Source organism: Pteropus vampyrus, unplaced genomic scaffold (genome assembly GCF_000151845.1).
Source record: "Pteropus vampyrus isolate Shadow unplaced genomic scaffold, Pvam_2.0 Scaffold18, whole genome shotgun sequence".
NCBI lineage: Eukaryota > Metazoa > Chordata > Mammalia > Chiroptera > Pteropodidae > Pteropus > Pteropus vampyrus.
In genome coordinates, this window is record NW_011888799.1 from 10,142,485 (window position 1) to 10,159,960 (window position 17,476).

Below are 17,476 nucleotides of genomic sequence, written 5' to 3' on the forward strand. Positions count from 1 at the left end.
CACATACACATAAAATGGATTGGGAAGTCCTTTGGTTTAGACGGGATTAAATATTTACTTCCCAAGTGCATAGGTTTTCTTTGATCAACCTCGCAAAAAATAAATATGAAAGTGTCATGGCAATTTTGATATTTCCTATGTTTTTTTTCCCTATTTGGAGGCTCCCTTTCCTCTTTTCTCTACCTCTCCTAAGCATTTTATTTTTAAAAGCAGTTGGTTCTTTTGGCCTTCTAACACTCCACTGATTTGTCCATTCCTTGGAAGAGCTCTGAGATCACATACAGAAATTTATCTTTAGTGGAGAACAAGGTCGTAAAGAACTTTTCCCCTTCTTTGATTCTTTCTTCCCCCCAAGAAGTGGACACCTTGATGTGTCATGAATAATTCACTCTTGATCTGACTTGCCTTGTTACCCCTGGCCAGCCCAAGCAGCTGAGGTCTGAGCTTTACTCGCCCTGCATCGTTGTGCGATACTGGAAAAGAAAAATAATCCATTAGTCTACACCCTTCAGACTGTGGTGACGTGATCAGGGTTCTCTTGAATTTCTATGCATTCAATTTCTTCTCTCTCCTTTCGTTTGGCACGTTTCTTTTTCTTGTGGTGTTTTTTGGAAGGGGGAAAAAAGGTTAGGAACACAGGTAAGATAACAAAACAGTGCAGAAGTGTGCAACCCCCGGTGAGCAGCAAGCATTTGAACAGTGTGAAGGTCAGGTTCGAAGGCACAAATAGGAGGGGGACTAACCCAATAAGAAAAGAAGTAACATTTTGCAAAATGGCTGTCCCATGCTCTTGCAGGGAGCTCTTTATACATTGTGTTCGGGTGTGCTCAGTTGCTAATACAAATGTGTAAAGCAGTGGCGCACAGTGGTCAATGGCGAAATTTAAAGTGTAGATAAGGCACAAGATAGAAATGCAATCCATGTCGACGTTCCATAATGTCATTAAGCCCAGAACGCCCAGCTCAATTGAGGTGACGCTAAGAATTAGCCAGAAGTTTCCCAGAGGGTGGATCACCAGGAAAAAAGTCAGGATTAACACCAGGAGAACACCAAAGCCCGCAATTAGGACAGGCACTGTGACAGACAAGCCATAATGGTCCATGAACACAAAGGAGGGGTTGAACACGATGAATCGGATGCTCTTTGAGAGGGACAGAGGTCTCAATTTTTCCAACACTTCTATGACTTCTTTCTGCTTGTCTCTGCTAGTCCTGGCCACCAGATATAAGCGAGAAGCAATGATGTTGTTCTCATCCCCTGCTTTGGAGAAGATGATATCGTTTCGAAAATGCTGGAATTCTGGCTTTTTTAAAAATAAACTTTGTAGAACACCGATAAAGTCGCTCTTGTTATTGGCACTGATGTTGCTCACTTTCAGGAACTGGTAATACTGCTCCACCCAGGACACTGCAGCAAACCCACTGCAGAGTCTCCGTAGGTCCTCCTGGACGCTGCTGTTCCAGTAATCGAGGGGCTCGTAGATGTAGAATCCTATCACAGGGCTGTAGTTGCTGAAATATTTCTGCTGAACCATGGCATAGGAAACACTGGGGGAATCACTGGCTAGTAGATTGATGATGTTGGCTCTGTCACTGATCTGCAAGCACCCCATGAAGGAGAAGGAGGCATAAATGAGATAGAGGATGACAACAAATGGCTTCACGTAGATATTGGTAATCCATTCATTGTAATGTTCACGAAGGAAGTGCTGAATAAAGTGGTGTTGATAGGGGTTTGTCTCATGATGGGATGCCTGTTGATGCCCATCACTCATCACTGTCTGGAACCACACGGGTTTGCGGTCCAGGTATTCTGCAGAAGGAATCTTACAGCAAAAGATGCTGTGGTAGCGATTTTGCTCTAGTTGACCAGCGAAGACCAGACAGGAGCCAAAGAAAGAGAAAATGTAGAAGTAGTTCAACAGAATGGAGACACACATGTTTTGACAGAAGACCTTGACAGCCTCTATATTTGTGAATGGGCTGGCACCCATGCCGAAGGTAATGAAGTATAGGGAGCTGGTCATGGTATATGTGACCATCACATCAGAATAGGCATCGGCTACCCTGTCTTTGAAGGGCAGATTCTCCCTGGTTCTCCGCCATCCAGACAGAAGCTCAAATACTCCTTTAGTTCCATGACCTAATTTAAGAAAAGGAGAAAAATAATAATGGTTTTTATTTCCTATGAAGGTTCAAGTGAACTCCTTAGAGGTTATATATAGTAAACAGTAGTTTATACTCTAGTCTTCAAAGTGCTATGTATCATCTTCCTATCAGTGTCTTAAATTTGAGTTACAACAGGATATTTTTGGTTCACGTTTCCCCTTCAGTAAAGTCCAGATTTATAGGTATGGTGGGCAAAATGAAATATTTATTGTCTGTTATATTAATTTGACAAGTCATAAATACAATGTGACATTATTATGTGATTTTCTCCCTCTGTACACATACATATCGTCTCCTTAAATGGATCATAAATTGTCGAGGGCAAGGAATGTTATTCTTGAGTCTTCAAATGCCCCTCAACACCAATTCAGTGCTTGATCAATTGATATATTGACTGATAGTCCCTAACCTCCATGTCAAGCTGAATTACATGCTAATTAAGGGAATTATAAGATGATTTTAAACACTTAAATGTGGCTTTAAATTGATCTTATAATGTTAATAATCCGCTTGGTGGCCAAATGGCTTAGAAACCAATTCCTGCAGATTTGATTTATTAACATTGGATGTGAATCAAAAAATCTGCCAGGTCACGTAAAAGACAGGGCAAGACCTTCAGGGTGAGAAATCACAGCAAGTATTTCCTTTGGGCTCCTCACAGAGTTTTTATTCACATAGAGTGGATGCTGACTAAGCGTTTGACTGCCTAATTTAAGTGGATAGAGAATGCTCCTTTTTAACCAACTTCTGTGTACCCTTTGATAAGGGTAAATAGACAAAAGATTTAGTCAACAAATATTATGTGAGAACCTACTACGTGGGAGATATTATTAGATTCTGAGACGCTTTATTTTAGGAGTTTGACAATTCTTAGGATACCACCACTTGCTTCTTTACTAGCAAAATCAGAAAGCAGCAGGAAAGTAAAGGTATTATACCATACCTGCAATTTCCCTTTTTTCATTTTTCTAAATTAGCTCTGTCAATTACCATCCATGATATATCAATTGATAACTTTCTGACTGAGTGGAAATCTTCATAGATTTGCCCTTGTAGCCACAGCAGTACTATACACAAACTTTTTATATAAATGGATACAAGCCGTGTTTGGGTTATTCCCCAAGAAATCCATTAGGCAAAAATGTAAGTTAAAGGCATAAAATTAATTAGTTCAAGAAAATCTCTACTGGATATTTACCCCCAAAGACTTGAAAACTCATATGCATAAAGATATTTGCACACCGATGTTCATAGCACCATTATTCACAGTGGCCAGGACATGGAAGCGACTGAAGTGTCCTACGATAAACGATTGGCTAAAGAAGCTGTGGTACATATATACAATGGAATATTACTCAGCCATAAGAAGAGATGAAATAGTTCCCTTTGCGACAATATGGATGGACCTTGAAATAATCATACTAAGCAAAATAAGCCAGACAGAAAAAGTTGAAAATCATATGATATCACTTATATGTGGGATATAAACCTAAAAGCAACAAATAAACAGGACAAACAAACAGAGAGTCATGGACATGGACAACGGACTAGCGGTTACCAGAGGATAGGGAGTGGGGAGATGTAGATGGGGTAAAAGGGGTCGAATATAGGGGGTTAGGAGGAGGGTGAAGTGGGTAAAGGGGATCGAATATATGGTAGCTGAAGGAAACTGGACTTTGGGTGGTAAACACACAATAGAGTATACAGATGTGAAATTATAATGTACACCTGAAAATTATATAATCGTATTAACCAATGTTACCCCAATAAACTTAATTAAAAAAAGAGAAAACCTAGAAAATAAACTTTGCATGGCACCTAGATATTAGAGTTGTGTTACAGACCCAATGCACTTAGTTATTGCTTTAACAAACGTGTAATGGCGAGGGTCTTACTATAATTACTGATTGCTGATTGGACTACATAATTTTTTTCCTTTACTTTTATTTGGGACTGCAATGTGTACAATTAAAAGTTTTCTTTCTCAGCCAAACTTTCAACTAGGGGTGGTTCATGTGACATATTTATAAACAATGCGATGTAACTGGAAGTCCTCTAAGTATGCTTATTAGAAACCTAGAAGTAGCTTTGCCCTAAATGACATCACGTAGCCACCATTAACAGCCCAGGCCCACCTTCCCCATGAATTCTCTTTAAAGAAAATAAAAATCTCCATTTGGCCAAGCTACTGTATGTAAGGCTATTATATGCAGGTGAACCTATTCTTAACCAACAAAGTTATATAGGTGAGTTGACATCTATCAAAATCTCTTTTACGGAGATCTAAGAATTCTTTTATGGGGATCTAAGAATTTATAGTTATTTGACTATGGAATTTACAGGTTTAAATGTACATAATGCTAATCTTTGATTTTAAAGACACATTGCTCCACCTATTTTGGGAGCTCCTATTAACTATTAATTGTTATTGCATTGGCATTCTTCTTAATCCACATATAAAACCCATTTATTCTCCAAAGTTCTCTTTTCTGGATCTCTAGTCAGGAAAGATATTTTTACCCTAACAAGTAGAAAGGATTATAAAAACTGCACTCAGTGTAAAGTAAGGTTTATTTTATTTTTTTGTTTGTTTTTGTTTTTGTTTTTGTTTTTGTAGATGATCTATTCCTTCTTGCATTTAATTACTAGCTCAATATATACACACATTGAATTAACTCTAATGATTCTTAACAAAATCAGTTGTTCATTTCTATCTTCTGCAAGCTTTCTTGACCAAACGGAATATTTACTCTCTCATTCCCTTGACAAAAACATAATATTAGGATATTAGTTAAGTTAATTAAAATAATTCTTTAATTAGAGCACTTCTTTTCTGAAATAAGGACTCTTGCTATCTTCGTAGTCACAAAGAGAGAGGCTACATAGGGCAACAACTAAATTTGGCTTTCCTTTGCTAATGGTCACCTTTATGGAATATTAGGTACACTATATAGGCTGGAGTGTTGCTTTATTTGCTATAAAAGTTTGCAGGTATAGGAAGATGTGCTAAACCATATTAGGTTCAGCAATCACTTTAAGTGTGATAAAGACTGAAAACACGATTTCCAAACTTTGGAGATGGCATGTTTTATCCTATTCACAGAGTTAGATATTTTATAGGCTATTTCTATCAACATTCACTCATTTGATTCTCACCATAACCTGGCCACTTCCTAGCAGGTCAAATCTCTCACTTGCTTCAGCCAGGGTAGTGTTCTGGCTCTCCACAAACCTGTCCATGATTTGTCTTGTTCTTAGTTTTGTTCATGCTATTTTCTCTGCCTTATAATACTTTCTCCCCATTGCTGGGCATTTAATTGAAATTCTATTGGCTTGTTAAAGGTCAGCTCAATTCTCATCTTTGCCAAGGAGCTATCTCTGGCAATTCCAGACATATTGATTTTTTCTGTTCCTTACACTCTTGTTGCACTAATTAGTTACTCATTTGACACTCAATCACGTGCTGTTTTGCTCTGGAACAAAATAGTTTTCTCAAGATATGTTCTGTCTCTTTGGTTAGATTGCAAATTCTTCAAGGTCAGAGAATACATTTTATATTACTTTTATACTCTATAGAACATCTGGCAAAGTGATAGATGCCCAAAAGATGCCAACTAACCTCTTATTGAATTAAATCAACTGTAATTCTTGATTCTAGATGGGTTCAGAAAGTGTATCTTTTAATTACTTATTCTTAGTTATAAAAATAATATACTTAATGCATCTTTATACCTACATTAATCATGTCCAGAAGAGGTATATATTTTTTAAAAATTAATTTATTTTCCATTTGACATACAATTCTATATTAGTTTCAGGTATACAAAATAGTGATTAGACATTTATATATTTATATACCTTATAAAGTGATTACCCCAATAAGTCTATTATCCATTCAACACCATACATGGTTATTACAATATTATTGACTACATTCTCTATGTTATAATTTATATCCCTATGACTATTTTTATAACCGGCAATCTGTACTTCTTAATTCCTTTCACTTTTTTCACTCATCCTCCCAACACCCCTTCCATTGGGCAACCATCACTTTTTTCTCTGTATCTAAGAGTTTGTTTCTGTTTTGTTTATTCGTTTATTCTCTTTTTTAGATTCCATATATAAGTAAAATCATGTGGCATTTGTCTTTCTCTGTCTGATTTATTTCACTTAGCATAATACTCTCTAGGTCCATCCATGTTGTTGCAAATGGCAAGATTTTATTCTTTTTTATGGCTGGGTAATATTCTATTATATATATGTATCACATCTTCTTTATGTATTAATTCAATTTAACCCAACATATATTTATGTAGAATTTGTTACACATGAGGACCTGTGTTAGTCAAAATATAGAATATAAAAGTAAACATGAAACACAATGTTTTCAACATCTGTCAGCCCAGGTAATTTTTACTTTGTTAATTCTGAGACAGAGGTCAAAGCTTCTAATAAATATGAATTTTAGATGCTGTCCTGTATATTGTAGGATATTTAGAAGCATTCCTAGTTTCTACCCCCTATACCATTAGCACACTCTATAGTATATCTTCAGACATTACCAAATGCTGTCTCGAGGACAAAATTACACTTGGTTGAGAAATATGAGTTTATTTAAAAGAAAAAGAAATAGTACATACACACATATACACATCATATAGGAATTTAATCATGTTTTCCTGATTATAAAAATAGGACATATCTATCCATCCATCCATCCATCCATCCATCCATCCATCCATCCATCCATCCATCCTCATATCCATCCAGAGAGATAACTACTTAAATAATTAATTCACAGGACTGGAATCCTTTCAAGAAGAAATTAGAATTTGGGATTACTCTTGTCACTGTCCAGTGGCCTGTCAACCATGGAGAGCCTGTTTTCTAATGACTAAAATGTTTTCTCTCTTGATTTCTTACTTTTCATTTTGGTTTCCATTCTGAGGCTAGAACCATTTTTGAGCATCTGCTCACTTGAAAGAAGTCCTAATTATCTGCTCAGCTCTTTCAACAAGGTTGCATTCACTATTTTTCCACTCTTACTCAGAGACTCCTATTCCAGTTCAAACAATGCACCTGAAACCAAGACACTGTTATCAACCCAAATGACACGTAGTCCACCATCTTGGATGATGATGCGTGGACCAAATATGACTGTGAGTTGCTCCATTGAACAATGACCCAAACCAATTCCAATATAGTACTTCCTGGTACTATACTGGTACTATACCAGTCTTTACTGTCCTTTAATTAAAGATTAAATCCTTAATCCTCACTTGAGGCCTCAACTTGTCTTATGACCAACTCCATTTAAGTTCCTAACTGGTTGGACACACACACACACACACACACACACACACACACACACACACGCAGTTAACTGACATATAAGGAAGAATTGCATTCTTGCTAAGTAGAGATGTATGCTGTGTACTGCAAAAATACAGTTAATTCTTTCTGAAGGATCAGGGAAAGCTCCAAAAGGATTTTAGGAGGCAACGGATAATGCTTATGGCAGTCTAGAATATTCTGTTGAAATAACATAAATAAACACACAAACACTTGTAATTTAAGAGGAGGTAGTTGTGTTTTTAATGTTTATAACTGTGATTTTTTTCCCTCTCAGTAGAGATTAGCTTACTGGTACAACAGATAAGCTATAGTCCAAAATTCATATTTTATTTAATGTTCCAAAAGAGGAGTGCTAAATTTTGGTTATAATTATAATTCCCTTCCACTACATTAGTATAAACTTGAAAACTATATTAGAATAATATAATGTGTAGCTCACCTGGGACATTACTGGATAACGAGCATTTCCTTTGGCAAAATTTCATGAAAGAAAAGAGAGCACTCTTAGGAGTGAAAATGATTTGGACAGAGTTGAAACTGAGAGAAAAATCAAAGATGGAAATGAACAGAAATATATTTGTATGTGAATGTGTATGGGATGTTGCTGGGGGACATTTTTCTAAGTGACAGTAAATGGAAGCATTGTGCAATAACAAGGAAAACTTACATGGCAGCTTGCTAACATACCCTATTTAATAATAATTTAATAAGTTCTGCTATTTGCAATTGAGATGTACAAAAAAAGATTATGTGGGTTCTTCTTCTTACTGTAGTGGTACAGGTCAGCTAGAGCAAATATTTTATATGATTAAAATTTAAAAAGTGTTTTTGTTACCAACAAAACTGATTTTGGTCCTAAGTGAGCTAAACGATATTCAAAATTGATTATAATTCCATTTGAGTTTCTAGTAATAACTACAACAAATAAGTAATAACTACAACAAATAAAGATGGCTTCTAAAATAAGATGGATCTTCTCTGAGAACTCATTTCAACCTACCTTTAACATTTCTCTAAATTCCTGCACTTCCAGTGTAAAATTCCACACTATGATTGCACCTTACTGTGCTGTAGGAAAACTATCTGGTGTCATGGCTTCGCCTAACGTGACTTCTTTCAAAGCATTTTTGTTATTCTGTAAATCTGATAGAAATATCACAGTTACCATTTTATTCCCAAAGCCAATCTCTCCAAAACCCAGAATTCTAAAGAAAATAGTTTTAACAAGGTTTAAATCCAATCAGGACTAATTGTAACTGACCCAGTTAGTACTCCCTACTAGGTTTTTCTTGATGTAGTGCTCTAATAAGTACCACCTAGTTCTTTCTAATAAGTCAGAATTCTCTTCATTTGTCTTAAGAAGATGTACTAGTGAGTCTCCCTTTGCACCTGAACATGTTAAGCCCTTAGCAGGACACGAGGGTGTGCACCTGTATCACAGACATAAGAAATAGAGATTTAAAAAATACTCCTTATGATCTGCTCCGGAGAAAGCTTTCTTCTGTCTCTTAGCAGTTATTTTTGCTTTGGTTAGCTATGCTTTCAATATCTTGTTTGTGGAAATCATCACTGGGCTCAGGTAGAAAAGAGCATTTTGACTTTCTATTGGGCTGCTAGGATATGTGACTTCCTGATGCCAACCAAATAAATGAATAATGAATGAAAAAATAAAATTCTAGCCAACTGAACCAGTGAAACGGCTGACAAAAAAATCTGGATTTTGAATTAGTATTTTGTTATTGTTCACTTGTTTGTCATTATACATGATTCTTATACATTGTTCTTTCTCTTTAGTTGGCTGATTCCTACTTAGATTTTTTTCTATTTCTTCATTATTTTATTTAATTTTATTTATTTATTTTAAAACTATTTTATTATTATTTTTTAAATTTGGTGACATTGGTTAACAAAATCCAGTAAGTTTTAGGTGAATAATTCAACATATATAAGGCATATATATATTGTATCATGTATTCACCGCCCATAGTTAGATTTTTTTCTGTCACTACATATTTGATCCCTTTTACACCATCTACTCTCCTCCCCCACCCCGCCCCCACTGCCGCCCTAGTAATCACTAGTCTATTGTCCATGTCCACGAATCTCTGTTTGTTTGTCCTGTTCATTTGTTACTTTTAGGTTTATATCTCATACATAAGTGATATCATGTGATTTTTCCACTTTTTTGTCTGGCTTATTTCACTTAGCATGATTATCTCGAGGTCCATCTATGTTGTCACAAATGGCAGTATTTCATCTCTTTTTACGGCTGAGTAATATTTCATTGCATGTATGTACCACAGCTTTTATCCAGTCATCTATTATAGGATATTTTGGTTGCTTCCATGTCCTGGCCACCATGAATAATGGTGCTATGAACATCGGTGTGCAAATATCTTTTTGGATATATGTTTTCAAGTCTTTGGGGTAAATACCCAGTAGAGGGATTGCTGGATCATATGGTAGATCAATTCTTAGTTTTTTGAGGACCCTCCATACTGTTTTCCATAGTGGCTGTATCAATTTGCAGTCCCACCAGCAGTGTTTGAGTGTTCTTTTTTCTCTGCATCCTCTTCAACATTTGTTATTATTTGTCCTGTCAATTATAGCTATTCTAACAGGTGTGAGATGGTATCTCATTGTGGTTTTGATTTGTATTTCCCCAATAGCTAGCGATGTTGAGCATCTTTTCATATGTTTGTTGGCTATTTGTATATCTTCTTGGGAGAAGTGTCTGTTCAGGTCCTCTGCTCATTTTTAATTGGATTGTTTTTTTGTTGTTATTGAGTTGTATGTGTTCTTTGTATATTTTGGATATTGGGCCCTTAGAGTTTTAAAGATCCCTCCCTCTTAAGCATAATCTTATTTCTAACACCCTCCCCTTGCTCTCTTCATTTTCAATTCACCTGCTTAGAAGTCTCTCCTTTGTGTTCCAACACATATCATAATGTTTACAACTACACCCAGCTGAAATCATCCACTGATGGGCTTGTCTTTTATGTAAATCTATATGGCCCTTGCTATTGCCAGGCACTTACTTGTCTTTGTCATTTTTGTGTCCCAATTATTTGGCACATTATTGATGCTTAATAAATGTTTGTGATACTGAATTGGCCATGATCTGTGTCTAGTTTTAAAATGTTCTTGCGACAATTATTATTATATTCAGCATAAGATTTTGTGAAATAGATATAATAGTTTGTCTCATTTCATTGAGGAGACTTGCTGAGTGTTACTCAATGATTCTTTGGCAGAGGTGGTAATAGATATTAATGATGTCCAGTTGCAAAATTAGCATGTAATTAATTAATTTGCCTGTTTATACACATATACACACAACATTATAAATGTCTATAGAGAATGGAATATGAAATTAAAGAACTTGCTCAAACTTGCTATTTAGCAGCATATAAATGGGTCCATAAAACTCTCATATACTCCCTGAGAGATGATGACTTTTTTTGACATTTTCCAATCCCCATAGTGTCTAACCTAGAGGTAGTGAATACTGTGTGTTCGTAGAATAACTCTTTTTAATTAACTCTCATCTAGAATAAACAGGCGATTATCAAGCTCCATTCATAAAGGATGGTGAAAGCTTTTGCCTTTTGGTACCTACATAGCCTACAACATAGGAAACTTTTCAACAGGAATTCTCCAAGCTGCTCTTGCCAGGGGTGTTCGATGGTTTTGCCTGGAAGCCTGTGATGGTGTTGTCAATGAGGGAGGGTCTAGCTTCATATTATTCTTAAGCAGGAAGTGACTTCTGTGGGATGCCCCCATCCAAGTGCAGAACGAGGCAGGCTAAAACACAGAGTAGAGAGACAGCATATTGCATGGAAAAGGGAAATTCAGAATGAATCTGAACAGACACTCATTTTTAGCACGTAGGAGGTTAGAAAATTTTATTAGGTCTCCAACAAAGAAAAATAGAATTTAGCAACAGATTCTTGTTGTTTTCGGATCTGTTGTATATTGCATACAATTTCTTGAATACATAGAAAAAGACATATAATCTCATTCCAGAGTTTGCATTCTATCATTTTTGACAATCTGTTTTGTAATTCTAAAAAATCCATTATATGCATGTCTATTCCTATACACACGCATGTATATATACACACATACATGCATATATATATATATACACACATATATATTAAGATGTGTGTGTATATATATATATAGATGTATTTATACATATACGTAAAGAGAGAGAAAGAGAGAGAGAGGAAAGATAGCACTAGAAATAAGAGGTAGAGGTGTTCTAAAACTTACTGACTACTGTAGTAAAGGTTTTAATACTCAAACTAAAACTATTTGATATTGTGGTTAGTAGCACATTCCCCAGAGCCAGACTTCTTGAGTTTAAATCCTAGGTCTCTTCCTTCATAGCTCTGTGTGGGCCCCAAGCCTGGCTGGTCTCAGGTTTGGCTGTGATCCAGGCTTGCGGCTAGGAATAGGACCCCGGATTTAAAATGTTACATTAGTGTAGTAGGGCACCTGCACCCAGCTCATGTAAGCATGATTCAGCTATTGTATCACGCATATGTGGCAGAATGCCACCATTATTTTCTGACACATATGAAGCCCATGTGGTCCCCTAGCAGGAGCGTGTGCTCCCCACAATAAAGTTGGTGCCTGTCATTTCGTTCTCATGTTGGCCCCTCGTGTGTTCTTTCAACTGGGCATCTCACCACCAAAACCTTCCTTTATCCATCAGCTCGGCACTGACACTCTGTGACCTTGGGCAGGTTGTTTTGTAGACCTTTTCACATATCAGTTTCATCATCTATAAAATGGGATAACAGTGAGACCTACCTTATAAGATTGTTGTTAGTTTTCGATACATTAACACATGTATTTAGTATCCAATAAATACCATATTGAATGGAAAAGCTCATGGTTGGCAACTTCAGAATGTTTTCCAGGGAGAACGTTCCAAATCATTTGACTCCAGGTGCTACTTTTTGAATGCAGCTTGATAACTGCTATCTTTACTACCACAGCTGAGATGGCTTTTGGGGGAACCCCTGGGCTCTCGTTTCAGCTTTCCTTGCTGCATGGCCTCAGAGCTGCCAAGAGCTGAAGCACCACTGCAGAGCCAGCACACACATGATGGCTTGTTTTCTTATTCTCTCCCTCTCCCTGGTATTCCCATTCAGTGAAAAAAAGACTATCAGGCTTTGTGTTTTCTTCTCAATGTTTTTCTTGCTTTTCAAGTTTCCTGAAATGAATATACACTGTTTTTGAGGAAGAAGAAAGCAGTTTGGGCATCTGGGTGCTGTCAAGTAAGACTTGGTGTTACCTAGAGCTGGCCTGGTACTCACAACTGGGTTTAGTGTTGTCCCGTTGACCACAGACAATGTAATAGAACAGCACTGGGCAAGACTACTCTGTGACTGGGATGGATTAAGATATAAGATTGCTCCATAATCATGACTGAGTACAAACAAAGCACAAACATTGTCTAAAACACAAAATGGACTAAACATCCTCTTATCAAGAATAGCAGGAGTGATTTCAGCTTCTTTACCAATCATAGTTTGGCCTTAGTCTGGTCTTTTCACTTTCTAGGTATTAGAATTGTTAAGATAATTGATCATAGAATTACTCTCTCTTCTGGATAGTAACCAACCATGCTGCCTTGAATCCTCTTCCAAATCACCTAACACTTGCAAAAGTCATATAATAAGTCCATTCTAATAACTTCTTGAAATGTTCCATAGTCTCAATAACGTATGTTTTTCCTCATTGTAATGAGTCAATAAACCCACATTTGCTTAATTATAGCATCATCCCTTGTGGTCTTTGTTGGGAAGACATTGGCGTTTTGTTAAAAATAAGTACTTTGGAAAACAAAATAAATGAAAACTTTTGTTGTTACTGACTTTTTGATTTCTTTGTGTATAGGAGTTAGAACAGGAGCATTGGGTAAGAGTTAATTCCTAAAGGATTTGAATTTCCAGACCACGTCACTAGTAAAAGGGATGGCTTCCTGAAGGAAGTAATATTTAGTTGCATTCCCACGGAAAAGAGTATGCCAGTTGAACATATGGGAAGTGGGAAGATGTTCTGAGAGGAAGGTAACATAGATATTAATATAGGAGGAGGGAGGAGGAGCCATGTGGAACTAAAAAGTCATTGTTTTAAGCAGAGAAGAGCAATGAATGAAAGGATGGGTGATAAGGCTGAAAATTGCCTTACAATTGTCAAGAAAAATAGATTGGTAGTTTATAAACTAAACACAAATGTATGTTTAAAATAATCAAGACCTAGAATAAGAGATCCTACAAAAAAATAATAAATACAAGAACTTGTAGGAATAAAAATTAAGATAATCTTAGTGTTTATTGAGCAAATGATATGTAAAGAACAAAAATTAGTTAGAAAAAATCATTTATTCATTTGAAAAACATTTCCTGAATGCCTCCCATCAGGAAAATATGGTAAAATGTTATCCCTTTGAAGTTTAATAACTCCCATTTGTCCCACTTGAAAACCACATCACATCTATACATTTGAATTTAACAGCTCATTAATTACAAGCTTTGGGGCTCTTCAATCTTATAAAGAGTGAAAGTGCTGATGACTTAGGATTTGTGTAACATCATGACTGGAGAATACTTTTTAAATGTCTGATTCAATCATTAAGAAACATGTTTGAAATAGAAGAAACTTACTTAGCAAGTTTAAATTATGCACTTTTGGTTTCTAATAAATATCATTCAAGAGAAAATCTTCAAAGTTATGGCACAAATGCTTGATAAAAGCATAATGCTTCAAAGGATAAGTTTTTTGGGAGTATCCTTAAATGTTTTGCTGCCTTTCTTACAAATGAAGATAAAATAAAAACATTCCACGGGCTGCAATTCTTTCTGAATGTAGCGGCCTGAAGCCAGTGGAAATTCAATTAACCAGAAAGCTCAGGATTGGATCATCTGATTATTTGAATAGTCATTAAATTCATCAACCAGAACTTCCTTTTTTATTCAACTGTTATTGCTTGATTAATTTTATTGGAGAAGATCTTTCTAAAATGTATTCGATTTGTATTTCTCTTCTGTATTTAATCCTAAAAAAATAGAAAAGAGAAAGAAAAGAAAGAAAAAGAAAAGGCAGTATGTGTAGCTCTTAAAAGGATGGATTCTGCAGTGATGCATTTCAGTTTCAGTTCTGGCTCTGTCACTGTGTAATGTAGAGAGATTTATGTACTTCACTTTCCTCGTCTGAAAAACAGTGATAAAAATAGACCCACTTTATGGGGTTAAATGTGAAGATTAAATGAGATAATAGTTTTAATGTGTTTAGAGCAGTACCTGGCACTCAGTGACTGAGCTATTATTATTTATTGAATAATATACTTCAGAGTTATCATTTTATCATTCACCAATAATCAGGAGGCAATATGGCATATTGATTAAAGCACTGCGTTCTGTGGATTAAGCTTTCTTATATAATTGTAGAAATGTGAGATTTTGGGTTGAATGTGTACCAAACCTAAAGCAAAAGTTTTAAGTTTAAAAGTTTTCTTCTCTGATGGTTATTTTGAAATTTGCCTTTTCTGTCCTTAGAAATTAATTATGGAAAAATGCTGACTAATAAAGCGTTTTAATTAACTGGATTCAACAAATTGTAGCGTTCTTTACCTATGTGTTCTTATTCAGAATAAGCTAATAGAGTTGCTCTCATTTAGCAGGAGAGGAGCTGAGAGGGAGCTTTCCAGCCACTAATTTAGGTATTCTGCAACTCAGGGTGCAAACCAGAGCCTTTTCCATAAGGAGAGCATAGCAGAGCTGCTGTGCAGCTGGTTGAGTTGCATCAGCCTAGGGTCAGGGAGACCTTTTCCAGAGGGTACTCTCAAAGTGATAGAACTCAGGTTATTTCAATATATCCCTGATGAGTACAAGACAGTCTTCCTTTCCAGTTGAAAAGGCTCTTTCTCACCATGTTTTTCTGTAATCTGCCCCTTTCAGCAGCCCATAGCTTAGTTTAGCCTTATCACAACATAAATTTATAAATGGGCGTCATTGCAGAAAATGTTAATTCCTGAAGACAAAAGATAGAGAACGGTGGGTGAAGCAGATAACAGCCTGATAGAGGGAGTCGTGAGCACAGGCTCTCATATTCACACTTCTGTGTTTCATTCTTGAAGTTATCCATAGAAATGAGTTAATCATGATAACGTGCCAGCCCATCGAGCATAGCTTCAGTGAATGTAAATGATAGGAAACTCTTTACTCTCTTGTGATAAATCTTTTTCCTTCTTTGCATCTTAATAGTCTTAATGGGCTTTGTCTTGTTTATTTCCATCAGTCAAAAATTAATAAAAAAATAACACATTACTAATCATCAGGGAAATGGAAATCAAAACCAGAATGAGATCTCACTGCACACGTGTTAAAATGGCTATCATCAAAAAGACAAGAACTAATAAGGTTGGCAAGGATGTGGAGAAAAGGGAACCCTTGTGCCCTGTGGGTAGGAAAATAAACTGGTGCAGCTACTATGGAAAACAGTACAGAGGTTACTAAAAAAACTAAAACTAGAACTACCATATGACCCAGCAATTCCACTTCTGGGTATTTCTCATACTTCCAATATTAGAGACAGTAGCATGGTACCTTCTATTTTGAAAAGATATTTGCACCCTCATGTTCATAGCAGCCTTATTTACAATAGCAAAGACATAGAAAACAACCTAAGTGTCCATTGATGAATGAATGATGAATGGATAAAGAAAACGTGATATATAACATACATACAAACACATACACACAGGAATATTATTCAGCCATAAAAATGGAGGGAATCCTACCATTTGTGACAAAATAGATGAACTTGAGGTCATTATGCTAAGAGAAATAAGCCATACAGACAAAGACAAATACTGTATGATCTCAATGATATATGGAATCTAAAATCAAAACAAACCAAAGTAAAACCAACTCATAGATACAGAGAATAGACTGGCAGTTGCCAGAGACTGGAAATAGCGAATGGAAGAAATGGGTAAATGTGGTCAAAAGGTACAAACTTACAGCTACAAAGTAAATAAGTCTTGGAGGTATAATGTACAGCATGGTGAGTATAATTAATAATATTGTACTGTGTAATATTGAAAGTTGCTGAGAAAGTTAATCTTAAAAGTACTCATCACAGAAGAATAATATGTAACTGTGTGATGATGTTAACTGAAATTATTGTGTGACCATTTTGCAATATATACAAATATCAAATCATCATGTTGTACACCTGAAACTAATATATCATATGACATAATGTTATATGTCAATTATATGTCATTAAAAAAAATAAGAAACAGTCAGATGAAAACCCTCCCATAGAGCTATGACTACAGAACAGCAAACTGGATTCGAAGGAAGGATGATTTTTGGCCAAGTGGCCATCAGGAAGTTTAGGCAAATGATCTGAAGGTTTTTAATCTTTAGAGATATATGAAAACTCTGGGGATATTTCAGCAATTACAAAATTAAAAAAAAAAAAGAGGTCCACATTATTTCATTTCAGAACATTTCCACTTATTAACTGACAACTCAGGGCATAGAAATGTTGAATAAATTGCTAATAGAATGTCAGCAGCTTATAAAATTTGTTATCTCTTTGACATCTGAAATTTCTCATAGGGTAGACTATATCAAGTGGCATGAGAAGCTTCAATAAAAGCAAACCTCTCAAAGAAATGAATCAATTAATCGGCAGATGATAGTTAAACATCTAGTATATGCAAATCATGGTGCTACATGAGAGCACACTCAGCTTTCCCCCTGATGTGTGACTCTTTCTACATGCCCAAGTGCATATCCTGCCCAGCTACTTTCTGAATTTGGAAAGTTTCCCCATATTGAGTTGAAATTAGTTACCACAAATTTCTAAAATTTGCTTTCAATTTTATTGTTTGGAATACATGCCCATTTTCCTGCTACATA

At 35.9% G+C, this 17,476-nt stretch overlaps 1 protein-coding gene across 1 annotated transcript in view; it reads right to left on the bottom strand.

Moving 5' to 3' along the window:
• Positions 1 to 234: 234 nt before the first annotated feature.
• The window catches only part of PTCHD4 (patched domain containing 4), a 188,087-nt gene continuing 170,845 nt past the window's right edge, over positions 235 to 17,476 (bottom strand). The window contains exon 3 of the mRNA XM_011354796.1: positions 235 to 2,142. Within this exon, the coding sequence (XP_011353098.1) occupies positions 509 to 2,142 (1,634 nt within the window). The 3' untranslated portion in view covers positions 235 to 508. The remainder of the gene's footprint in view (positions 2,143 to 17,476) is intronic.